The sequence below is a fragment of the Plutella xylostella genome, chromosome 12 (genome assembly GCF_932276165.1).
Source record: "Plutella xylostella chromosome 12, ilPluXylo3.1, whole genome shotgun sequence".
NCBI lineage: Eukaryota > Metazoa > Arthropoda > Insecta > Lepidoptera > Plutellidae > Plutella > Plutella xylostella.
The window spans coordinates 4919275-4947028 of record NC_063992.1 but is presented as its reverse complement, the minus strand read 5'-3'; the positions used below and the strand labels follow the sequence as shown (position 1 = coordinate 4947028).

General features: G+C 37.4%; 1 protein-coding gene across 4 annotated transcripts in view; it reads right to left on the bottom strand.

Annotated features, from left to right (window-relative positions):
* LOC105380288 overlaps window positions 1-27754 on the bottom strand; it is a 76316-nt gene that overhangs the window by 20321 nt on the left and 28241 nt on the right. For all 4 annotated transcript variants that reach the window (XM_048624771.1, XM_048624773.1, XM_048624772.1 and 1 more), the window contains exons 3-4: window positions 19093-19105; window positions 18512-18666 (exon numbers count right to left, since the gene is read on the bottom strand). In XM_048624771.1, coding sequence (XP_048480728.1) covers window positions 18512-18666; window positions 19093-19105 — 168 coding nt within the window. The remainder of the gene's footprint in view (window positions 1-18511; window positions 18667-19092; window positions 19106-27754) is intronic.

The following is a 27754-nucleotide window of genomic DNA, read 5'->3' as shown; positions in this document are numbered from 1 at the left end:
GAAATTCCGCATTGAAAACACGAAAAATACGTGCTTGAAATACGTGGAAATGAAAAATTATTGAATGAGATACATATACATTTTATACTTAAGCGAATACCGTGAACCGATTAGAGTACGATCACATACCTATTTGTTAGAAAATAACTAAAGATAACCTTTAAAATTAGTTTTATTATACCTAGGAGACATAATAATTTAACTACTTACCGGTTATATGATATAGGAAATCAGATTTTAACGAATCCCCGGATTTTGTATAGTTTGTTTGATTGAGCTCTACCGCTTTTATATTCTTTAATATATATTATCGGTACTTTTTTATTTACTAACATATTCAAATCAATCACACTCAGTACCTAAGGCCACATTACATCAAACATAAATGATAATACTCAATAATACTACTCTTTCCCTCACGGGTTACGAGATAATTAAACACCTAAAGCCCCTCTTCAAACATCACATCCAATACGGTCACAGGTGAGCATCAGCATCGTTACGGATCAGCACCCCCCTTTGTACCCCCACCCCAACGCGGGGACCTCAATTCACCTTTGTTGCCGGCAACTGGCAACCTATTATATTCCAATATTAGAAACCCTTTAGAAACACATTAACGGTAATCGAACGCCATGTTTGTTTTCCATTTTCAAACACATATGTGCTTCCGATATGAGCCGGTGTGTGTGGCCTTGCTAAGCACACTGCTGTAGACTTATATAGTTACTTAGTCAGAATTCGTGAAGTCTCTGTGCAGAATACGGCTCATCATCATCAGCCTATGATCCACTGCTGCGGACATAACCCTCTCGCAAGGGGTGTCGGCCGGTCGACACTCGGCTTTTTATCACTGTCGGTTCTATAGCAAGCTGCATTATACTGAATACAATGTTCGCCTGTTTGTGCATAACTAGTCGAGCCGTAGTCTACCGCGTTCAAACACAATATTCTATGATGACCATAGAAACATCGTCATGATTTTGATTCCTAATTCCTAACAAGTAAAACTTACTTATTCATTGGTATCGGTGGCAATTAATTAGAGTAACTACTTAAAACAGCAAAGTAAAGTTTTACGTAAAGTATTGAAAGATTACCCCCGCGCTACAGTGAATTCGGGGCTAATTTAGGGAAATTGCCTGTGACAGTTGGACAGGCCGACTCGACTGACAAACGAGGGATCCTATAACAGACAATCTGTTATACGTACAGAACTCCAAAAAACATCCTACCCTTATTATGTTCATACATTTTATTATAAAAAAGTCATGAGTTAATACACACACGCACTCACGCCTTGTACTAATGTACTCCCTTGCGGGGTAGGCAGAGGTGCATTGCTGCACCCACTTTTCGCTAGAGTGTTATGTTAGTCCCAATGTAATAGGGGGCGGGCCTATTGCCATTTTACGGGCACATCCAAGACCCGAGAACAAATATCTGTGTTTAAACAAATATCTGCCCCAGCCGGGAATCGAACCCGGGACCATCGGCTCAGTAGTCAGGTCACTAACCACTACGCCATTCGGTCGTCATGAGTTAATATGATTACTTATTATAAAACTCTTGGAATCATAACAAAAATGTCAACATCGTAGTTGAATTTCCCCGAGGATTTGTTGATCGATAACAACATCGCAGAGATTGCCGGGAGGAAATACGACATGAAGTAACTATGTTTTTGCTCGTTTTCAAAGGAGTACGAAGATTTTCCTTTGAGGAATTTGAGGTAAAAGTAAGGCGCTTAAACACGTTATGTTCATGTTTAATCGAGCAGAAATCTGAGATTATTCATATTATTCAAAGTAAGTTTTGATAAGTAAAGTACCCAACACAGTGTCCCGAATTATCGGGAGTTGTACCGATTTCGACTCACAGAATAATCAAGATAATTATTCTGAGTGTAGACGAGCCTTAATATTAATATCGGCGAGTTGAGGGTAGACTAATTTATCCACGTAAACGAGCAGCGCGGGAGCGCTTTTCACTTTTGGTGAGCAGCCGCGGTGAGCAGAGGGAGAGTGAGGGAGTTATCAGTGTCGTGGGTGCGAGAGGACCCCGCGAAGCGGAGCCGAGGCGCCCAGGCTCGGGGAGCCGAGGCGGGCGTGATGGCCCGGTTCAGACAACAGCCAGTTACTGCAAGTGCGCAGCTAAGTGACCTTTCTACTTACCTTTTATATCTCGTTTATGATTGATAAGTTATACCTACACTTGATTTCTTGATGTACCAATTGTGTTTATAATGAGTAAGGAAACTAAGGAGCTAATAATGTAAGGTTTAAAGGAGGTACGAGGTACATACCGTACCCGTACCGTGTGATAATAGATAGATTAGATATTCAGTGCGCCAGGGGAAACAATCCCATGTGATCAGTGTAAGAAGCTAGGGAATCAATCCCATGTGATCAGTGTAAGAAGCTAGGGAATCAATCCCATGTGATCAGTGTAAGAAGCTAGGGAAACAATCCCATGTGATCAGTCCCAGGGAACAACCCTGCTAGCGAGGCACGGGGTGGCTATAGGGGAGGTTGGAGGCCACTGGGGTGAAACCCCTAAGAACATCAGGATTATCCTTGACATTCAGACGATCAGGTTATTAGACTGATCGGTCATCACGTGTGCGTGATACTAAGTAACTAATTTGTTTATGATATATCCCATATTCAGTTCGTCACCGTGATTAGTATGTTTGTACTAATCACGGTTATTAATTATTAACAGTTCAGATATTCGCGTTTACTCATATAAATAGTTAAATGAATACGCGACATGGTGGAGATGCTGGGATCTGAGTGCAGTGTTACAGCTTTGTTTGACTTACGTGTAATTTATTTTTCCCTGCAAAAGGGTTTTGCAAAATACAAGAAAAGTTATTTTGAAATATCATGATAAACGTTCACCAGTGAATACTTTAGTTGTTTGAGAGAAATTGGGGACTATTCTTGAGACTCGTGAAAGGTTTTAATGAAAATATACACATAAAGATTAAGATACATACAATTAGTTTGGTGTAACTGTTATATTAGTAGTCAATAGTATTTGACTGATTTAAGCATTACTTATTGAGTATTTGATGAAATTACAAGTACCTATAAATTGAAGTAAACCTTTGAGTGTTTAAATGATACATGCATTAGAGTCGCTTTTAGAGTAGCGTAACATTATAGTGACAAGATCCTTCCAGTAGTGGATGGCATACGATATTTGAGAGGATTATGATTGGAATTTTGCAGTATGTCAATTTGCAGTTAGCAATTGATCAAATTTAGACCTGCAAATGAGCGAAGTCAGATTTGAATTTATTAGTTATCATACTGAAATAATGTGATAGTACAGTCCGTTCACCGAAATGTGACTTTTAGATAATGAGTATTGTAGTCTACAATCTGTTCACTCAGCATATATTTTTCCCTGAGTATTATAGATATACCTATTTAGTGAATTTTTGAGTAATATATCATAGCGTGTGTGAGTAATTTATTCCTGGCACTTATTATGGTGCAGATTCAGATATTTAGTGATTGAATTAGACGCCATCGGGATAATCAAGTGGTTGCTCACAAGTTATTGGACTGCAAAGATGTTACATAGTTAATGCTATCCTTGATAAATGAAGCACAAATTCTACAATTTTATAATGAAATGAAACTTGTAAAGGTTCAAGTCACAGTACGAGGCGAGTAGACAACAGGCGCCCGCGCTGGCGCCACCGCCCGTTTCTTTGTTATGTTACATTGTTGCAGTCTAAATAATTTGCAAAGAAATTTGTTTTTTATTGCCTATTGAATATGGTTCAGTTTAAAGAAGGATTTCCCAGAAAATATTTTTTGATTTGATGATAAGTAGTACAAAACTCAGGTGATGATCTTGCTTGTGGGTAGCTACTCCTTGAAATTTAGAATAACCAGTTGAAAAGCTATGAGCTAAAGAATATACCTATACCAGATGTTCGAAAGGAACAGTTTGCCTATTACCGAACATTTTGTAGTTCTCTTCGGATTGATAATTCGAGGATATTAGAATTAGATATCGTGAAAGTTGGTAGAACTTGTACCTACTAAGTATCTGAGTTCGGCCGCCACGGCGCAGTCCGCGTTGCACGTGCACATACGGGATTTCCACTGAACTTCTTAGACGGTCAAGATTAATCTCTTGACATGGAGTCAAGTAATTAAATTCAAAACATTGTACCGAATATGAATAGTGAAGTTGTTAGTTAATGAAAATTATACCCATGTATATATTGTTCTCTGAAGTTATTTTAATTAATTCTGCTTTATATTATAATAAAGCTTCAAGTTATTTAGAAGTTAAATGTATGTCTTACTTTAGTTCAATGTGAACTTTAAAATGTTTAGATTTCAGTAAGCGTTAAACTTTAGTTACAAATGGCCTTAACCAAGGAGCGACTCAGAAAAGGATCAGAATTTAAAGTACTTAGCTTATAAATCAAAGAACGTTTTTGGTTATTAATACCCAAGCAGGGTGGCCAATATCGGAGAATGAATCTCCTCTTAAAAATGAATATGATTCACATTGTGCCCAATACTGTTAAGAGTGTTTGAATTGTCATTGTATTGAAACTCGTACTCTTACTGAGTATACTTACTTATACTTACATATATCTTAGCAATGTAAAATTTCAGATAAATTCTTGCGATTTTCTTCTCAAGCAGACCAAACGTAACATAAGTCTGTATAGTTGCTTAAGTACTGTACCTTCAACCTAAAGTTTCTGAAGGTAAAGGAAAACAAACTGTAAAATTGATATACTCAGATGAAATTAGATATATGAATACTGGGTTAACTAAGACTATTCTTTTTCTTTGCATATAAGTACCAAGTTGGGGCACACAATCACGTGCCAACGTAAACAAGATATATACCTTATAGAATGTTTATAGTAATCATATAATTTAAAGGATCACGAGTGATCTCAGAAGTTTTAGTCAATGAGTCCGAGACGAAAATAAGTAGTTTCAGTTTCATCAAAGTTGAAACAGTATGTGAGATGAAGTTGATTAGTGTCGTTACAGCTGTTAGAATTATATCACATTAGAATTATAAAACAAGTAATAAAGTAGCGCGACAACACTTGCATGGTTGCATGTTATGACCTATCAGTAACAGTAAGTTGCCTATACAGAGAGATCAAGTTAAGTCAGTCATTCAGAACGTTGCATTGTGGTATGTGGTATTCACCATATTTTTAAAATGAGTTATTTAGCTAATATTCAAATCTGTCGTAAAATTGGCCATTTTTATGAAAGTTCTGCTATGATTAATGTTATAACATTCTAGTAATAGCACGTAAAATAGCCCAGTTGCAGCAAAAGCAATGCTATTAAGAAATAAGAATTCAGATCTAGTTAAGAAGTTAATCTAGACTACTCATTGACAATGTGGAATACCTACAAAGTAACTAAAATCTTAGTGATAAATATCATGATGGTACAGTAGATCGATTATTAATTTAGAGTTTTACTTTACGAAACGTGGTCTTAAATCCATGGTTATAAACTTATAACAGTACTGATATAGAGGAACGTTAGATATAAGATATATACCACCACAGACTTAAATCAGTCATCAAAGATAAAATTCAGATTCACGTTATTTTGAATCCAAAATAGTTATAAAAACAAGTTTGCCATAGGTAAATAGTATGGATAACTAAGTAGTATATAAATACATCCCTTTTATTGAGATCTGCAATATTTTTAGATTTTGTATCATTTTTAGAATCCAATTATGTGTGGTATACGGTATACAATGTATAATTGTATACATATAATGCACATGACCTTAACTAGCATGTGGTATTGGTACTCATAAAGTAAAGTACCTACGTAAGAACAGAATTATATTTAGATATACATGGGTACGTACGTACGTCACCAATGAAAGAAGAATACAATAGACAGATAGACGGTAATCCTCTTTATGTTTCCTTAACATACATATGTTATATCAGAAGAACATTGTATAAGTCAGAAGTTTAAGTGGTTTGAGTGTTGGAGCAAAAGGGTACCTAAGTCTCAATTAAAATTAAAGATTAACAATTTTCATGTTAAAGATTGAGTACTTACCTAACTAGAGAATGGATATGCAAACTGTTGCTTACGTACTATGTATTAGGCTTGAAGAAAGATAGATAGAATATGTGCAACACATGTAGGTACATAGTCATTTGTTGCTGTTTGCTGTGTTTTAGTGTGAATAAATGAAATGAATATTTGAGGCCCAATGGGGATGTAACTGAAATTATAAGATAAGATAAGAAGACCTTAGTGCAAGGTATGCAGATTGGGGCATACAATACCGGATAAATTTTTAAATTTACAACTCAATACCGGGATTCCGGTATTGGTGCCGGTATTAGACTTCATTGTAATAAATGGCATATATTGTGTTTAAAGGTCGTGTAGGACCAAAATTAAACAAGAAAAGGCAATAAAATTTAGTTTTACTTACAACAATTGAGTATTACTCTAACATTGTTTTTCGTTTACGCATGGACAGCAGTAGATTTCCAACGTCCGAAAACTGCATTAAACGGTTGGAAACAAGTGGGCTTCCATGGTATATAGGAACACAAGGCTAACTATATCTTAATCGCTTTATTTATAGCCTAAAAGGGTCCGATTCCGGTGTTACTTCCATGCCGGTATTAACGTTCGATACCGGTATTGCGGTGTTGCATGCCCTAATGCAGATAGACAGATATGCAAATGGTAACCTGTGTGCGTTTTATAGTAAATGGGTACTACTATTCTTGTTCAGAGTCAGAGTCAGAGTCAGAGTCAGAGTCAGAGTCAGAGTCAGAGTCACAGTCAGAGTCAGAGTCAGTCACAGTCAGAGTCACAGTCAGAGCCAGTGGCAAAGTCAGTGCCCGTTGTAATTGGAAAGGTTGAGCTAATTTATAAGTAATGAACCTACCCATACATCTGAACTTTCATAGAACGTTGAACAGAACTATAGACAGAACATATAATTGCATATCAGTATCAGTATCAGAACCAGTATCAGCATCAGTATCGGTGTATGACTAACCGTGTCATCAAACTCTGTATAATAACCAAGTCCAGTGTCAGACCAAGAGAGAGTTAGCCTCAGTTTAGATATACTAAAGTATCTTATTCATGATCAGGACTTCTCTTGACTTTTATGTGGGTTTACTATCACATAATATTCCCAGCAACTTAGTCCTATTACAAATACTTGTTGCAATGAATGTTTCCAAACTTATATCGTAATCTGTTAATGATAAAGAGACAAATTCTTTAATGGTATCCTAATATGAAGGGATGAAAAGACAGAATAGCACTCCTAAAGTTCAGGCATACTATAAGAGTCTGATGACTACTAAGTTAATGTTTTATGGCAGACGGACAGACATAAGTATACCTGCTTTCACTAGGTATTTCAGTAACAAAATGGATTTTGTTGTTTTGCTAGCATTTATTATCATTACCAATCTATAATAACTAGCACTGTTTTATACGAATAGTCGTAAGGATAAAAGACTTGCCATAGGGCAACGACGAAAGTCGAATACAAATCACAATTTTTAACTTTGAACTGCTGTTAACTTCCTATATTTGCCCTTGAACCATGTATGTGTTGGTTCAACATTTTAACTGACAAAGGCAATATGAAAGCATAACAATAATGATGGAGGTTACAGAATGTAAAATATTACAATACACAGAAATTTACTCTAATGCTTGTTATAATAAAAGCTAAGGCTTAGATGTTCAAATTAAAAGTTTTTCTGTGCCGGGGAGGGTCTTCGAACGTAGTTCAAGATAATAGCTTGTAGTAGCTAACACTCCACTTACACCAAAACATAAATACATATAGAATAATATGAGTATGGTTATAGATGAAGAGATTAATATAGTTGTTGTACATTGAACATTCATTTGGGATACCTACTAATATTTATATCCTTAGAATAGCAAACAATAAATACAATATTAATAAAGATAAATGATAAGAATGTGACATGATTATATTGTTTAGTCTGAAGCGTTAATTTAGCTATATGGGGGACGTGTCGACACCGAATACATTATTGTGTGTTGAAATAGATGTATTCTATTCTATTCTGTGCAGAGAGGAGGCGATGTTTCTGTGCGTGGCTCTCTCGAGTAGAACCTTTGTGCATTTCCCCTTGGTTTCGGCTAGGCCAGCCACAGCTCCCGAGTAAACTGTCACAATAGTTTGTTTGCTAATTCTTATTTGATTTAAGATTATCGTTGATTGAGTATTAAGATTTAGAGTGTTCAAATGTCTACATACTGAAGTCAACAGGAAAAATAGCTAAAAGCAGAAAATTGCAGTACAGTTGTGTGTATTATTTGACAGATATCAGTAATAAATGTAAATGCAAGAAGAGGTGTAGTAAGAAAAGAAGAGGTGTAGTAAGAATAAAAGATAATAGAAAAATAGGATGAACTATTATTTGTAATAGAAGCCACATAGTAGAAGTATCAAATAGAACTTGCAATAGAAAATTGCTTGAATTACTGGCATGTTGTTATGGTACGAAAGGAGAAGTGCAATTGAGGAACTTGTAGCAAAGGAGCCAAAACTAGAGATTGCTACCGATGTATGCTTTATTGCTTATTAATGAAACAGGCATTAATATAGACGTAAAATCAAAACACGAAAATTTTGAGAAGGGTCTAATTTGTCGGTGGCTGATCTATACATATACTTATGACCTATATTAGAATAGGTAAAAGCGTCTCACTCATAGAAACTTTTCTCTCGGCGGGAGTGTCCCGAATTATCGGGAGTTGTACCGATTTCGACTCACAGAATAATCAAGATAATTATTCTGAGTGTAGACGAGCCTTAATATTAATATCGGCGAGTTGAGGGTAGACTAATTTATCCACGTAAACGAGCAGCGCGGGAGCGCTTTTCACTTTTGGTGAGCAGCCGCGGTGAGCAGAGGGAGAGTGAGGGAGTTATCAGTGTCGTGGGTGCGAGAGGACCCCGCGAAGCGGAGCCGAGGCGCCCAGGCTCGGGGAGCCGAGGCGGGCGTGATGGCCCGGTTCAGACAACAGCCAGTTACTGCAAGTGCGCAGCTAAGTGACCTTTCTACTTACCTTTTATATCTCGTTTATGATTGATAAGTTATACCTACACTTGATTTCTTGATGTACCAATTGTGTTTATAATGAGTAAGGAAACTAAGGAGCTAATAATGTAAGGTTTAAAGGAGGTACGAGGTACATACCGTACCCGTACCGTGTGATAATAGATAGATTAGATATTCAGTGCGCCAGGGGAAACAATCCCATGTGATCAGTGTAAGAAGCTAGGGAATCAATCCCATGTGATCAGTGTAAGAAGCTAGGGAATCAATCCCATGTGATCAGTGTAAGAAGCTAGGGAAACAATCCCATGTGATCAGTCCCAGGGAACAACCCTGCTAGCGAGGCACGGGGTGGCTATAGGGGAGGTTGGAGGCCACTGGGGTGAAACCCCTAAGAACATCAGGATTATCCTTGACATTCAGACGATCAGGTTATTAGACTGATCGGTCATCACGTGTGCGTGATACTAAGTAACTAATTTGTTTATGATATATCCCATATTCAGTTCGTCACCGTGATTAGTATGTTTGTACTAATCACGGTTATTAATTATTAACAGTTCAGATATTCGCGTTTACTCATATAAATAGTTAAATGAATACGCGACACACAGGGCAGGTAACCAAATCTGACTATCGTACTTCAGAGGCTATAGAGGTACTTATACGGTGTTGAAGCAAAAACATGCAACTAAGTATGCCTTAGTCCCCCTCTCGCATTACCTTGCCTCTACACGTACTATAAAGGACAAGTTCAGCTTAAAACTAGTAGTAAAATAAGTCTTACGGTGTTGAACTTAAGATTGGCACAGTAGCATGTCAACCACTAGTTACGAGGTGGTGATTTCACGTAGGCACTAAAGTGTTGGGGCAAAAAGCTTAAGTTATTTTCTTGCTAGTAGCGGCGCAGCTTTTTAGTTATAAGACTTATAGTTATAAGTATAGTTACGTAGTCGTGGGGTTCCTTGGTAACGGAAGTTATGTTTTAGTTGTGTATTTTTTTGCGGCCAAAAGACGCGGTGTTATGATTATGCTGAATAGTTTAAGTATGCTTTTCAAATGTTCCAAGACGCACCCATTCTATTCTATTCTATTCTCTGTGGGGGTGTAAGTACCTGCACCTGGCTTTCTCGAATGGAACCTTTGTGCATATCTCCTGGGTCTAAACTGCCTTCCTAAGCTTGGATCATGTCCCACCACGCTGGTCCAATGCGGGTTGGTGGGTTCACATACCTAGATTTATGTGCTAAATCTAGATATTCAGGTTTCCTCGCGATGTTTTCCTTCACCGTAAGAGCAATGGTATACATAAATAAATAAATAAATAAATATGTGGGGACATCTCACACACGGCCATCCGACCCCAAGCTAGGCAGAACCTGTGTTATGGGTGTCGGACTGCTGATATATCTACACAAATACATAGATAGATAGATACTAAATATAAATATCAACACCCAAGACCCGAGCACAAATATCTGTCTTTAAACAAATATCTGCCCCAGCCGGTAATCGAACCCGGGACCTTCGGCATAGCAGTCAGGGCCACTAACCACTACGCCATTCGACCGTCATATACATTGTACTTAAGTTAAAAGAACTCATTGGTACATGTCAGCGCCGGATTCGAACCCGCATCTCTTACGTGAGAAGCGGGCGTTCACCCGACTAAGCTACCACCGCTTCAAGACGCACCCTTTTTCTTAACAATTTCTGTGAGTCTTTCAAATACATAGTATAAATGAAAACCCCACGTGTTGATAGATTGACATTATCTATATTCGTTATCCCTATAGAACAACGCATATTCGGATCTACCACTCTTTTACCACTTACATCACAATTGACTTACTTATATATCTTTATAATATACCATCATTATGATAAATAATTTCAGCGAGAACCTCAATTGCTTAGCGTCAAGCCGTTTTCAGCTTATTTTTATGAAAGTAGACCTAGACCGATCTTAAGCTTTCACCTCCGAGCGAGCCAGGGAAACTCGGTGTAAGTTTCATAAAGTTTATTAATAAAGCTCAGCAGCTCTCTAAAATATTTCATTTTCGTTTTTTCACGTAATAATTGTGAAGCATAATTAAAATGGAAAATTTAGGAATTTGTTTAAGTATTAGTGGAATTTTCATAAATACTACTTAAGTACTATGTGCACTAAAGAATTTAGTAAATACATAGTTTAGGTACTAAATAAACGCTATTTCGTCGAGCGGATCCGTAAACAATAAGGCAACAAAACATATGGTTTATTTATTAGAAAGCTAACCGAAATGGGCAATAGCTCTGGCAGGACACAAATAGCACTTAGATACATACATTGCATTGTCGCATTCAATTTGCGAAGCTCCAAGAGTTCAGGGGGTTACTTTAGCTTACAAAAAGGAAAGATTCGGTCAACTAATTCAAAATGTGGTATTTGTATTTATTTATTTAACAAAAATAATCCTTAAAAACTAATATTTACAATATCAGCCAAACACTGTTTATCGGCTGGTAATATTCCCATTTAAATTACAATGATCTTAAAGTAAACAAGGACCTAGCCAAGTTATAGTACATGCATATAATAGCAACTTATGTATGGTAGAAGGGGGATGTTATTTGATGGGACGTTTCTTTTGCACTGACACTCAATCTTGTTCGTATATTGTTAGTCTATTTTCTGCACTTACCAAGGTCGTTGTGAGAAACCTACATATTGCATGACATTTTTCGTTCGTTCGTTTTTAGTCATGCTGGAGTAACCCTCTAGGAACACCAGCCTTTATACAGGGTGTGTGTGCAGCCACAGTAATATGGAGCTAATATGATTATTGTGGTGACTTTGTAGTGTTGTATTCGTTACGGAGTAAAAGCAAAACAAGCTACGAACACACTTTTATACTGGTTTCACAATTATACTTGTAACCGCGAAATTAGAGTAAAATGATGAAAAATTATAATCCTAAGTGTAAGTGATGAGATAAGAACATTATATTATTATGTAATTACAGCATGTAAGGTGTACTATACAGTAGAAGACTCGAGTAAGCAAAGAAAATGCCAATTTTTTTTTGTTCTTAAAAGCGTTCAGTCAGGTTGTTTATTACTCATAAAATTGCACCTTGTACATGAATACTCGTATCGTACCCCACCGGCATTTTTAGGTGCGTAATGGCCCTATTCATCAACAGGAATTTAGTGACATGAAACGCAAAACATTTTCCATCAAGTGCTCGTAATAATACAGGGGAGGATTCGTTTTATACGAGGAATAATAACATGGTGTGGGTAACAATGTAGGTTAGTAAAATTATTCTAAAAGACGCAAAGTTTCGGTAATTTACCAAATAGGTCAACATGTGACCGGATTTAAGTCCATGTTAAGGTAGATTTACTCAAGTTAGAAAATATTTAGGAGGAATTTCACCAAACGGTAAACTTATAATTTAGTAGCCTATCAAACGTCTATCAGTTAGTAGTACAAAGTGTATTTAAAATTTAATTTAAATCCAATTTTAAACACGTTTAGCGTTTGGTAAAACCAACCCTGAACTCTGGTGACCCTGTAAAGTAAAAAACTCTAGTTGTATTGATGAATTAAAAATTAAATCTATATTAATTGAAAACGTGCCCAGAATATTTTAATAATTGATTCCTCTGAACATTTCAGGTAGTTTATGAATAAAGAAATAAGTATACCAGTTGCGAATATTTATACTTACGATTCACTATCGAGATGATTCAAAAACAACTGTATGCGTCTACGGCTTATGTGCCTAGATAGGTATTGAGTAACATGATAGAGGTACTAGGCGTACATAGTACTTGAGAGTATGGCACAGTAGTTGTAACGTAAGTGCACTGATCCGATAATACTAGTGTCATATTGCTCACCACAGAGACCTACCTGTAACCGTATGCTACTGGAATTGCTTAGGCAATTAATCTGTACTAACCTATGTGATCATTATTATGTAAAAGACTATACCGTAATTCAGTATAACATATATGTAAATTCAATGATAGTACTGCACATACGGTAAAAGCAACGTAAAATCCTGCATTTGCAGTTCCAAATTAGTCCTTTCCACGCATGAATTAGAAGTTTCACATACTCTACAGTAACTTTTAATGAGTGCCCACAGCTAGGTTGTAGTCTCCAATGGCCGTCCATTCGTTTCAGAGATTTCACGACAAAATCAAAAGTATAAAACGCCGAATTCTGGACAGGAAATTGTCCCATCCGCAATTGTTTCGAGCCTCGTGTAATGTGAATGTTGTCTCAAGTTATTCCCGTACCTGTGTGGTGTGAGCATCAGCTAGCAAGATATTTACACGTCAATTTGTATGCGCACGAAGAGGTCCCTCGGCCCTAGAGCGGGGCGGATCCACGCAGGCGAGACAATAGCTTAGCGAGTACAGTTAAACCAAATGATACGGTTGTCAGTGATAAGGTTGTTGAAAAAACGCTTTAAGCGATAAGACCGCCATTTGCATATGTATTAGTATATAACATAGGTTACTTCTGTTCTTGTTTGTAAACATAATAAAGAATATCCTATACTGTATCTATCGATGGGGAAGCGCTGCATGGTATATGTGTAGAGGCGGCATAATACGTTTTTATCAAAAAACGTTTTGATACAAACCCTTTGAAACTTGTCCATTCAATATGCACATCTCTAGATCCGAGAATCCGTAGTATCAGTGCGAATAATGGATATAAATTAAAAAATGTTATTAATAAATATTTGGTTATGAAATCTAAAGAGCCTATTAGTCATATTTTTTTTTTAATAATCGTAACAGAATAGACTTGCACGACCAAGAATAGCGCAGCGTTTGTTATCGTTTCGGCTAGGTCTTCGGCCGAAAGCAAAATTGGCGGAAATGGAATAGAATCGCCTCGGTAGCAAAATCCTGTATGTACGTAGCCGCAATAGAAACGTTAAATTGTTTTCCCATTTACATTCACAATAGATAAAGGTCGTTTTATTTAAATTTAAATGTTGGGGTAAGCTAGGTTTATTTGTTTATTGAGACCGTTATTTTATACTGAACTGACTGTTATAGGTACACCTTAAACCTAGAAGCGAGGCCGGCGGCGGCGCCGCGTGGCATTTTAATTAAGTAAAAAAACCTCTACTTTTGGAGGAAGCTTATAGCAACTTGCAAATTGTAATGCTTGATAAATTTAAAACAGTGGTGTTCAAATAAAGAATATTCTACCCCCCAAATTCATAGAGCTTTTTGACACTTTACAATAGGTTTGAAATTGACGTTGTGATATACGAATTTCAACCTTTTCACTGAGGTAAAGAGTCGAAACTCGTGTGTTTCAAAGTAAATTTTAACCATGTGGTTAATTTACAATATGTTGTATGAATTTGAGTGTAAGTATCTATCTATTTAATAAGATACAGCTCAGCATTTCTTTTCATCTCACATAGTGTTGAACATCGATCAATAATAGGGATATTATTGTGACGATTACGACCGATCTCGACATGATTTGATTAATCGGTTCTACGCAAGAAATAGGTTTTCTACGTGGTGGAATATGTGACACGGATATAAAGGGTTCCGTACCAGCACATGTCGGTACTTGGAATTAATAAAGCTTTAAAACTTTCTGTTCATAATTTGGGGAAAATTTAACATATATTTGTGAACATCCAAATTAATATAATTATATCGGTAGGTACTTTACATACCAATTGACAACGGAATGGGTCAAGGGTCACTCTAACATCAGCAAATCAGAACAACTCTGCGAGTGCTGCGTTCCTATCTCGTCGTATTAAAATTGTACCGATTGCATGACAGCTACCTTACCACCACTGACACATTAGCAATTAACAATCCATAAGCATCGTGGCTAACCTGTCAAATATGACGTAACTTGTATGTATCTGACAGAAGTTTGACAGCGAGCCAGTGCCAGCACAGCTCTCATTCTTTAGTTTTTAGTAAATCTAGTGTAACCCTCCGGAAACCGCTGATACGATATTATGTTAATCGGTTCTACCTTTTTTGGCATAAGATTTTTTTGCCTAATCTCGTATTGCATAGTAACGTTTGGTCAAAGTCTCGTTACGCCGAAAATCGTATGGCATAAATCTCGTTTAGTAAAAAGTTATTTCGCATAACATTGTTTAGCCTAATAATGGTATGGCCAAATCTTGAATAGCCTAATAATGCTATGGCATAGGTTTATACAAAGTAATAATATTCGTTTGGTTTTAACTTTGACGGAGCGTCTCCCTACATAGCGCAAACTGGTGCCTTGTATTGTTTCCGCTGTTTGGAAAACGCTCCGCTCCGCTTCGCTGCGCTCCGCTTTGGTTTTGATGAACATGTGCAACTAACACGCTCCTCCTCGCTTTGCTCGTCGTCGCACCTATTTTTAGGTTTCGATCTCATGGGGTTTATAATAATTATATTGGTCGTTAACTTTCGATTTTTTGATCATACCATATCGTGATTTTCGGGATGTAGGAGAAAAATACCACAATTTGTACATTTACTACATACTTAATATATTATTTATTAAGATAACATTAGGATAAACAAGATTATACATAGGTATAGACGAACATAAATTTGAGCAAACGAAACTTAGGTGTTTAAAGATTGTGCCTAAAGAGTTTTAGACGAAACGAGCCTTATGCCACATAAGTCTTGGCAAAGTGATGGTTCGGCCAAAAAAGTTTAGACCATACGAGTTATGCGAAATGAGTTTTGGTCAATAAAGATTATGCCAGATGAGCGGAACCCATGTTAATCAATTATCACAAGTACGTACATCTGTAATACCAATAATGTGACGTGAACAATGCCGTTATATTGATTGATTAAACAATATGTCTGCCAAATAATGTCCAATGTAGATATATTAGGGATACATTCATGCATTCATTTCATTAGTGGCAATGAATCGGCTTTTGTTTCAATTCAGTATGAATTAATTGATGTTTTATGTTGGCAGATAAAACCATTTTTAGGGTTCCGCACTCAAATGATGCTAGACAACGACATACATACATTGTCATTTAGCTGACCTGTAAAGCATGACTGTAACGGACATATATGTATTTATAATAATTCGACAGGACAGCAAGAAAATGTATTTAAACATAGACATAAATAGGTGAGAAATACTAGAGCTGGACTAGCGTTCGTTACCGTGTTCAAATGATTATTTAATCATCAGCCAGTAACATTAGGTGTCAGTCCGTCCATGTCCATGGCACTGAGGTAATGTTTAGTTTTACTAAATTTTTATTATTTATTTAATCCTTTATTGCAAAAATATAAAAATAAGTGTACAAAGGGTGGACTTAATGCTACAAGCATTTTCTACCAGTCAACCCACAATACTATACAATATGAACTAAGGGTAAGGTCACGTTATAAGCCAAAACGTGCGAAAGTTACATTCATACAACTCCTGTTTTAGCTTTGAGTAGTATTATTTCACAAACTTCTGTTAATTACTTTGAAAGGATGGCAGTTGTTACTTTTCATAATGGGTTTGAAGAAAATTATTTACGTAAAGTACCTACCTAATCCTTTTTGAAATATAAATTTAATAAGCTTGTATTTCTTTAGTACTTACATATCATTCTTATGCACTATATTGAATTCAGTAATACTGTACAATTGTACAAATTGTACAACTAGGACTTCAGAAGTAGGACTGACATTCTCAAGCAAAGCTCATGTTGAGAGCCGACAACGGCATATAAATCCTCTACTTCTTGGCAGTTGTAAGGTTGTCCGCACCATCCTCAAAGTTTTCCACGCGCGACAATATAGTGCAGTTTTCCAGAATACCATATAAGAGGAAAGCTAAAAGTAGATACATATTAGTTTCTATGTTTCCTTCTTAGAAGATGTAAACATAAACAACTATACAAAACCATGTGGGCTATTATACTCTTGCTGACAAAATACAAAGTTTCTAAGCGCTAAATAAAACTCTTTATCGTTATATTAAAATTAGCGAATGCATGACTAGTCTCCGAAACTTAAGAGTTTCGTCAAGCAAGACTAGCTTAGCAGTTCCTACGGTGGACTTATTGCCTTTGGAACTTCAAGGGTTCTTATTTTCTGCGTTGGTAGAGCTAAATTTGATAAGCGGGCGTGACGCCTCATATATCTTTGACTGTACAATACCGTGGCAAACTTTGTTAAAGCCGCGGTAGTCTGCAACCCCGTAGCGACACATTAATTCAGAGGAAATTAATTTAATGATAAATTAGTTTTGTAATTAAATTGTTTTGTGTGAAACTGAAGAGGATTTAATAAGGTGTAAATGGATTAATATCTACATCATGGAGTATTGACCTTGTTCAATATAAAATAGTGTTTTAAAACCGTGTGTTTATCTACACGTAAGTACATAAGTAAAACAAGAGTAAGATATTGAATTAAACTTAAAATTTACCACAAAAAGCCCCTATTAACGGTCCCTAAATATCTAGTTCTAAAAATAAACTAGACAACGTAAATGAAAAGGAACAGTTGAATAAAACCCCCGCTTTTCAGTTTTCAGTTAGGAAGCCCGGCGGCGGATATTGAGAGAAATTAGGCCACAGCCTGTAGATACCTCCCGCCAGCGCGCCAGTCACTCTGGACCTATTCAACGCGGATATCAAATGATAAATTTAATGTGCAGATAAGTCCATGTAATGTGGGTAGAGTAATGAGAACAGATTGATGTAATTATTTATTACATTGCTGGAAACAAAACAAAACAAGGTAAGGAAGTAAAGCGTATAAGTCAGAAGTTTTTTCAGAACGTTCATCCTCATTGGATCCAGCTAACTGACACAACTTGATTTATTTTACAACTAATTTCCACTGGTAGAATCAATTTTGAATCCCTACCATAGATGGTTGAGCCCTAGAGTTTCCCCACCGCAATTCAATTGACCAATTTCTTATTGCTACACAGAACACCGGCAAACCACAACCACCAGCTGGGTCTCTCTAGCTTGCGAATTTTTTGAGTGCTGCTGCGCTTATAACAACTCTATGCATTTAACGCACCAATAAAATGCCAGCGCGAATTTTAATAAAAGAGTAAGCCCTAGTTTTACTACCATAGTCTGTTAAATCATTAACACCACTGCGAAACTGGTAAGTGTCATCTAAAATAAATTTATATTTTGAAATCTTTACAAAAAAAGTCGTGTCAAAAGTCAACAAACTACCTTATTATAATGTAACAAAGTATGGTGAAACTATGCATAAAGTATCGATGATACTGCGATAGTTTACTAGCTGCTAGTTCTCGAGAATTCACTCGCTTATCGCTCGCTGGCTGGCTTTTAAACTCACTGACTAGCTGTCCCAGTGTCATCGAGCCCTAACCCATTCCAAAATAAACTAAACACTCACGGTCATCAATAAACGGGTACACGGCGCGCAGCTGAGCCTCATACTCCTCCAGCGAGACGGGCGCGGGCGGCAGCGCGGGGGCGCAGTCTTCTTCAGGCGAGCGCTCCGAGCCGAAGCCCTGGTCGCAGCCCGGGTCCTGCAGCTTCCACACCGGCCTCTATCCTAGGCTAGGATGCTATGGTCTATCCTAGACTAGAATGCTATGAATGCTAGCTTAGCTAGCTTTGACAACCACCATCATATGCATTGGTCTATATAGCACCACCAACCCGCACTAGGCCAGCGTGGTGGACTAGGCCTAAAACCCTTCAGTGAAAGGTGACTCGTGCCCAGCAGTGGGGCCGTGATGGGTCCTGATGATGAGCATAGCATTGGGAACGGATTTCTTTCGGATCTCTGGTGGAAAGCGTAAAACATAACACTCACGGTCATCAATAAACGGGTACACGGCGCGCAGCTGAGCCTCATACTCCTCCAGCGAGACTGGCGCGGGCGGCAGCGCGGGGGCGCAGTCTTCTTCAGGCGAGCGCTCGGAGCCGTAGCCCTGGTCGCAGCCCGGGTCCTGCAGCTTCCAGACTGGCTCCGCGTCAGACCCTGGAGAGGTAGTGGGAGTTTTAGGGTGACGGTGTCTTGAGGTAAGAAATCTCGGGTCAGGGCTAGTAGTACGGGGCGCATCGCTCACTCACATCGCGCAGCCTCAAGAGCGAGAGCGACGGAGAATTAAGAGAAATAATTGCAATATTTGGTAACAACATAAAGGTGGTGGATATAAGAAGGGCTACCAGATTAAGCTAGGTTGGGTCGTGGAAAGCCAGTTAACAGGTTTTTTTACAGTTTTATTAAAGATCTATATATGTACATGTCTGTGAAGATATACTAATATATTACAGAATCTGCCTAGTTTGGGGTCGGATGGCCGTAAGTGAGATGTGCCCACGTTTTATTATTATTTTTATTATAAAATGAAATTAACGTTAGGAGATAGATATATGCGGGCGTTAAAAGTGCCGAAGGCTTGATGTTTTGTTATAGAAAATAAACTTATTTAGAGCACCTATATGTTCCTTAGACTACAACAGGGTAATGTACTATATAACGAGTTAGATCGGCAATCAGATTTTTATTTTAGTGCTAAGACCATACATATTATGATTGTTGTGTACGCAGTTATAAAATATGCAAAATCTTCATAATATTTTCCTTTTTTTAGGGTCGTAAAGGGCGATGGTTGGCACCATCAAATGCTCATCATCATTTGTTAAGAAGGAGCCCTTCCTTTTTTATGTTTGGTTCAGTTTCATAAAAATATTAGTCCTCGAAGCTTTTCATAACATTTGCTTGGAAGCGAATACAGTAGGTACAACCCGCGCAAAGTTTCTAGACACCTGGCCCAAAAATCTACCCCTCCCCCGCTTCCCCGCGCGAGGCCCCGCTCTCGTCCTTTTGTAGCGTTAGCATAAGAATTATCAGACAATTACCTAACAATAAATATTTTTTATCGCATACTTTTTGTTACTACTTTAACAAGTAGGTATCAACTTGAATACTAATACAGGGTGTTGCGAAAAGGGTATACTAAGCCGAAACCAGCATGTGCAGCATGTTATATCTAAGCCCAAAACTGAAATCAGAACTTTAAAATTCGTAATTTTTTTAAATTCATTTTCCATAGAAACTTAGTTGGTCAAGTGACTTTTTATTATGGAGAGTGATTTTTTATCTCGCGAATTTTGAAATTCCAATTTCAGATTCGGGCTTAGACATAACCTGCTGCACATGCTGGTTTCGGCTTAGTATAACACCCTTTTTGCAACACCCTCTGTATAAACAAATATTCATACATTATATTACAATATAACAAAAGTCAGGTAAGTAAGTATGTTTTTAGATAACCAGAATAATTTCAAATATCGGGGCGCTACATGTATAATATATTATTATGTTTACGTTCTCGCAACAATTTTCTTTATAAAATTAGTTCATTAAAACTGCGCAGTAGGGCGAGGTTCATATTTTTGTAGCCGAGCTTAGTTATAAAAATACTGATAGCAAAGAGGATATTTTTTGTAATATCGATATTACTTTTTTTGCACTCAGTACTAAAGACAAATGTCATTTAACCCAGGTGTCTAGTTATCTCGCCCGCCTTGTATACATAATAAAAATGTCTAAAACAAAAAAAATAACGTACCTAAGTCATCTTTACTTCGTAATTTAGGACAGTAAGTAATATTATAGTGGATATTACTAACTCTCCTCTATGTTTATTTATTTAATCCATTATTGCACAAATATATATGTTCGTAGTTCAATGTACGATATGAAGTGTGTGTTGTACTTATTGTGTAATTTAGTCAAGTGATCTATTCAATAATTAAGGACGGCCTATAAATCCAGAAGGTAGACATTTAATTCCTGTATTTACAACAAAAAAAACATAAGTACATAAGCATCTCAGAAGCCTCTACCCAAGGCCGTAGCCACTAGCCATGCCATGATGAAACAAGCCAGCCACCGCAGAGGAGACCTTTACAACTTCATGCTTCGTAAACTTAAACTCGGTACTGGAATTTATAGAGCAAGTTTTTTGTACTCTTTGTCTCACTCGAGTGCCCAGGTCACAATAGGTCAACGGTTGATATAAAAATAAACTACACTTACTCAGTCGTAACTTAGTATTTACGCAGAGCTTTGAGCTAGGTAGAAGGATTCGTGAGCGTTATCTATCTAAAACAGCTATCCTAATGGCAGGGCGTGGAAAAGGAAGTAATACAGGTAATACTTGGTATTACCTACTAGTATGTTCTATATTTGAATTTTGGCGCGTTCTCCTAACGGAAGTCAGGAAACGAACGGGCAAAGGCAATAAAATATAATGCCGGGGTAATAGCTGTACCTCAGCCATACAATCCTGTGAGTTATTTGCACGCAAATATAGCTTTTGCTGCTTACCAGGTAAAACTGAAAGCTCAGATAAGTTTACAGTAGCCCTTCTATTTAGCGGTTAGACAGGATTCGATTTGTGTGATGTTTTTGTATCCGTTTTTGCTGTAAATGTTGGCACAAACGATTTTGATATTTGCTTTCCTTGTGTCACGTCGCGAGATTGTCCTGAAAATCAATTGTTGGATAGAAATTAACTGTGTTTAGTTGTGATCAGATACTTTCAGATTTTACAGATTTTTTTCAGAAACCGTGTTAAACTCGCTTTATACCTTGTTAAAACTTTTTGCGGTACGGTATGTTTTCCTAGTCGTGTTTTTTTACTTGTACCTAGCGTGTTGGTTTACAAATAGGTACATACCTAACTGTGCTAAATATAACATGTTATGACCTAATTCATTGTTTCAGCGAATCAAATAAAACTGGTTCGTGTTATGTAGTATTTATTCGTTATTTTTGTATTCGTCCTTGTAAGTTAAGAATGTACACTTCCATTACCCTAATTTATCATTAAAGTCGCTATGTTACTTTTCAAAATTAAACTTAATAAGATAAAATACCCAGACCACTTGCTAGTAACTTACTGTAGTTTTAAATCATCATGTGAAATACAGTATAAGTATACATATAACTATGTATTTCTAGTTATCTAACTAATTACTGTACTTACTATATGTAAATAATTTGTTTATTGTATAGACTATTCTTTATTTTTATGTGTGTATGTAGAATATAAGCTGACCGTGCAACACCGACTAGCACCGTTTACAAGCATGTTAACTAAGTCACAGTAATTGCAGCACTCAGGAATGATATACACTAACATTAGTGTCGCTATTATGCAGTCACATCTAAAATGCTCCTGCAGTGAACACTGTTTCAGAAATTTCAGACAATTGTTGTTTATTTTCACAGTGAGAAATATTGGTGCTTCTTACGATTCATAGCTGCAATAACAACATTCTTGAGGTGGTTGGAAGAGTAACCACACTATTTTAGTAAGGTTTCCAGTCTTTGCTACAAAACTTTAGGTCGAAATAAGACGAGGACAGAGTACGTGGCGCTCCTTGGGCGAGGCTTATGTGCAAAAGTGTGGCTGTTGATGATGATTAGGTCAAAATAAAATTACACCTAATTCGGACAACATCGTAGTTTTGTGTTCACACAATGTGAATAAACTTTATGTTTACCAAGAAGCATTATTTGTGATATGGTTTTAAATTGTAGTACGAGTAGATGTACCTAGAATAAAACTTCTATCGTAACGTTAATATTATTTTTGAACATTAATCATTTAGAAACGAAACAGCAAAGTTGATGCAAGATTAGACAATTTGCAAACTGTCACGAAATGTGATAAATGTTTTAAGTTTTTCATAAAAAAAACTCGTCAATCTTTTAGCTTGAGACAGCAGGTCTTGTTACTCGGAGTAGGAATTTACAAGGATTATGATTATGATATGTACCATCTACAGCTACCTAATTAGAAGTAGCATATATAGGTATGCATGTTATTCCTGAACACTAACACAGTTTAGAAATTAGCTTATGACGATTACGGCTGGTAAAAGTGACGGTTATGTTGGATTTCATCGTAACCGCCGACGAATTATCTACTTACTTATGAAGAATTTAATGAATCGTGTGAAATGACAATAGCAATTCTCCATCCCATAGAAGAAAGTGCAAAAGTAAATCCGTATATTGTTTATTTGCCAACAGTCGGCGACGGCGGCGGCGGCATGGTCGTTCACTGTTATCGAGTCGTCTGGCCAATCCGCGCCGAGCACAAAACAAGGAACAAGTCCCACAACAAAGCCCTCCCTTATCACAAAATGCCTCAGTGGCGAGGAGACGCCAGCTTTTATTTCCACTAGTCTTTTGCGATATAAAATAAGCTTTCATTCAAGTGGCTCGGAGCTGCAGAACTCCACATAAAAGTCATTCCAACTCCCAAGTGCTCTCTGCATTTAACAAGCGCTTTCATGCATTTGCTTATTCCAATCTGCTGATGTGCCGCGCTCGTGGCGATTGTCCATCGAGGCCTTTGTCTCCGGGTCCGGGCGGGCGCTGGGGCAAACCCGGCAGTGAATGCAGGGCGAGGCGATACACTCCTTTGTTTAGACGCCACAGTACGTGGTTGGGCTATTGTAATAATATTGAGGACACTTTGGCGCAGTCAATAATGGCAGTTGTTGTTGAAAGAGTTCACTGAGGCAATTGTTGCAGTATCGCTTATTTAATGGGCTAATCGAAGTATGCAGCGGTGGAGCACGTTTAAGCAGATAATAAAATTATTCCGGGAATAAAACATTCGTGTAACATCCTGTGGCAAAATAAACGTACGTATAAAGATAGCGGGAAGTATTTGTGGAGCTAAGCATGTTTATCTTGGTATCTCGCAATCGGTTGCATAACGCTATTTGTTCGCTGTGAACAAAAGAGTCCTGACCTGGCTAACCTTTCCTCCGAAAAACAACATGTTCCACAGAGTTGAAAGACCTATGGTATACGTATTGTAATATAAGATCTAAGAAAATGGTGGGCTTTCCAAACGAGTGTGAATCACTTGCAAACTTTCAATGACACAGTAAAAAGATTGCAAAACTATGATTTAATGAAAGTATAATTCAACGTAAACTTTTGGTTTAATATAATGCTGAAAGCTATTAAATTCTCACAAAAGGATCGGTCATTTCTCTATTCAACGTAGTATTTAGGCTGGCACCGAATTTTCAGTCCGTATTAATTAATGTAGATGTTAAGCCAACCAAAGTTAGCGGGGGAGCTATTCAGGCAAAGTTAGCATTTTTGAACCAGTATACATTCGATACCAAATTAAGCTGGATAAATAAATAATAAGAAATCTATAGGTTTGTTTTTTATGCATAAGCTCGTGTTTATTTTGTCCACTCGTGGGAGATGAGGCTGTCTTTTTCCGCATAATACCACTACCATACATAGCTTATTGGACCATAGGGAAGTGTTAACCTTTTCTTCTCATATTTCAGTATCGAAAGTTTTCGAATAACTTTACACTCGTCTCAGAATAAGGAGCCAGGAAGGTCACTGAAGCTTTACGAAAGCGATATTTCGGAGCGCTGCTTCGCCCAACACGACTCTATTTCGTTGCATTAAACGTACCGTTGCGTTGGCAAGTTATCTCTTCGTATTTCGTCAAGCAGAAGTAGCCCCCCAGGACCCATTGCCGTAGGTTTCGCTCGTGCAGCGCGGCGCATGACACGAAATGCCCGGAGGGAGGGGATGGAGAGGGAACAGGGGAGGGGGAGGGGGAATGACGTCACGCGCTCGCCTCGGAATAAATACAAAGTGCCACGTTGTACACGCATTGAGCAGTATTCGCGGCGCTTAGCTGATGAGGATTAAAGAGTTCTCGGTTGGTCAGTTTTAGTAACGGAAGTATGGTAGTTTGGGCAAGCGTAAATAGGCAGGATTCGGTATTACGGGAGCTTTACAACCTTCTCAAAAATCTAGTCTTTCAATAGGTTTTGTGTTAAAATATCTAAGTACGAATGTGTAAATTCTGTTTCCAACACCTTTTTAATTTTGAGAATAATGCCACACACAATAAGTTACATATTATATTATAGTATATAGGTACATTAGGTACTTACAACATAATACCTGCATTATTAAGTATACCTAGGTAAGTATTATGTTGTAAGTATATACTTAAGTATTTGAATTAGGTAATCTACCAGTTGGCCCAGGATATTAGGTACTATTTCCTTACACTACTTACAAATTATGTTATTTTAAACCTTATGTTTCATAAACTGTGCATGCCTGCGAGTGTGTCACTCCGGCGGGTCAAGGGCACACATAAAGGGGTTCGACGTCGACGCGCACACGGACCGTCTCGGAATAACTCGCGCCGTCCACGTCCTAACCTTTACTGGATACGCTTTAATAAATACTGTGACAAGGGCCAAATGGAATGTTTAGGCTACGGGCTCACTCGGTCTCGATCGAATTTACATCCAGCCGATCGACTTTGTTTTATGTGGGTTTTTGATGATTGAATTTATTTCCTGACCATTGCTTTGCAAGCGTTTCGAGGAAAACCGAAAGACTAATATTTTTTATCAAATCAGCATTCTGGTCTGGAATTCGGTTTCGATATTTGAATAATAATACTTAACATGTTCTGCATGAATTTATTAAGCAATTGTTAGTGGATGGCTGGTGAAATGCCTAAGTAGAAACAAGGTTTACAAATACAATTCTATTCGTAGCATAAACGAGAAGCTTGAAATTTCCACGTGATTTTGTTAAGAAAATACGATGAAGTTAATGCTGCTACCGCAAGCAGCATACCACCTACGGTATAACGGTTTGTGTTGTGGAAATGTTACTTTAATTTGGTAGTAACTGTGACTCACTCCTTATATTACAGAGGCTCGGAAAATGCGGCATTTTGTTACTCATTTATTTTTACAACTTATGGCATTGAGATAAGGCGTTTTTTGGCTCGGCCTACGAGAAAATTGGCAAATACTGCATTTTTCTCGGCGCATTATCACACAAGGAAGCGATAATTACATTGGCACATGTAACTATATGCTTCTATTTATGATTTTGTCAAATATTACATATACAGCATACAATACAGCCTATGTAAATAGTACACCTACTTACTTGAACTGAACATGATTAATGAAAATCAACTTAACAAGTAAGTAATCGTTTTAGGTACAGACATGAATTTAAATAGGATAGGCAACTTTCCTTTTGGGAAACTACCTAAAGTCAAGTTTAAAGGACGCCTCACGGAACGAAAAGCTCTCTCTCTTGGATAAAGCACAAAACTTCTAGAGACTTCTTGAAAACGAAGTTTCCATTTACTAGTAAGTCATGAGCTATGTATATAGCTGTAGGTCATCTAGATAATCACGATTTTTTTAAGCTTTTTATAGAGACCTTTAAACAATGAATCTTTAGACGCAATGGTAAACGCTGTCAATGGCCTTAAAACATGTCTGATCAATTTTAAGCACCCGTTACGAAGATTCTCAGTCATTTACAGTCGCGACTAGTCGCCCAACAGTATTTTCACTTGAATTTTGTCTAACAGTGTAGGTACAGAGATAACAACTACCTACTAAATATTGTTATAAGCTAGAGCAGCAACCATTACTATTATTATTAAATTCTTTATTGCACAAAGTAAATTGGTACAAAGAAGAACTTAATGCTAATCATTTCCATGATCTTCTAAAACAATACAATTGTTTACATATCCAGCAAGAACAGTGAACTGGATCAGTCTCAATGTCCTGGATCAATGAACAAAGCCAAAGGGCTAAGATCCCGGGGTTGTGCCATCATTGCTTAATGTTACGTTAGTGATTACCTCTCCCTTCCGGCCCTGAAGAAGAAAGGAGACAGATGATGTTTTCCCTACTTTTCTGTGGTAATTTCAGATCGGTCGATACGTTTCCTGGCGTAGATTTGTACTCTGAATCTTTGAGCTATTCGATCGCTGTAGAAACTTTAGGTCCCTTCAGATTATCTAGACCAAAATAGAATAAACATAATGAGTACAATCTAGGGTTGTCGGATTTAATGGTGTCTACATCGGTAATCTAAGCACTATTAAGTTCACGGCAGTCGATCATGTCCATCTGCAAATCAGTCTAAGGCGTCGGGGTTCTTTAGGTATATGGCTACGGACAGACACGCGCTATAATCTTATAACACCCATATTTTGTACTTATATAACAATATTAAAATGTAAATTTTACACTAAAAATCTTCCTTTTGGTTATGGCCTGCTATTTAGCATCACCCTGTAAGTATAGCGGGCTCCATAATAAATAAAAATACAAAACTCCGCGTGTGAACCGTCAGTTTAATTCAGCTTCGTCACGGCAAGTTCATTGTTTAATTCACAAATTTTCATTACAAAAACACAGCGATGTACAAAGTTAACAAAACGTGACGCAGCATCCCATTCGTTATTTTCACAGGTTTATTAATTTCATAAAAATAATTTGCTAGGTACTTTGTGTTTACTTTCTTCGAGATGCTTTTTAAATTCACAGCTGTCGTGCCACGACCGACACATTAGCAATAAACAATCCTTAATGAGCAGCGTCGCTTATCTTTCAGATTCATATAAGTTATGTCAAGATTTGATAGATAAACGATGCTGCTTGAGGAATTTCGATTGCTAATATTCGGTGGTGGTAGCCCCGCAGTTCCGGCGTCACTGCAGCCGGTAGCCAGCTGCGGCTGCAGCCACCGAATTATCATAATCTTATGAAGATTATGATACTT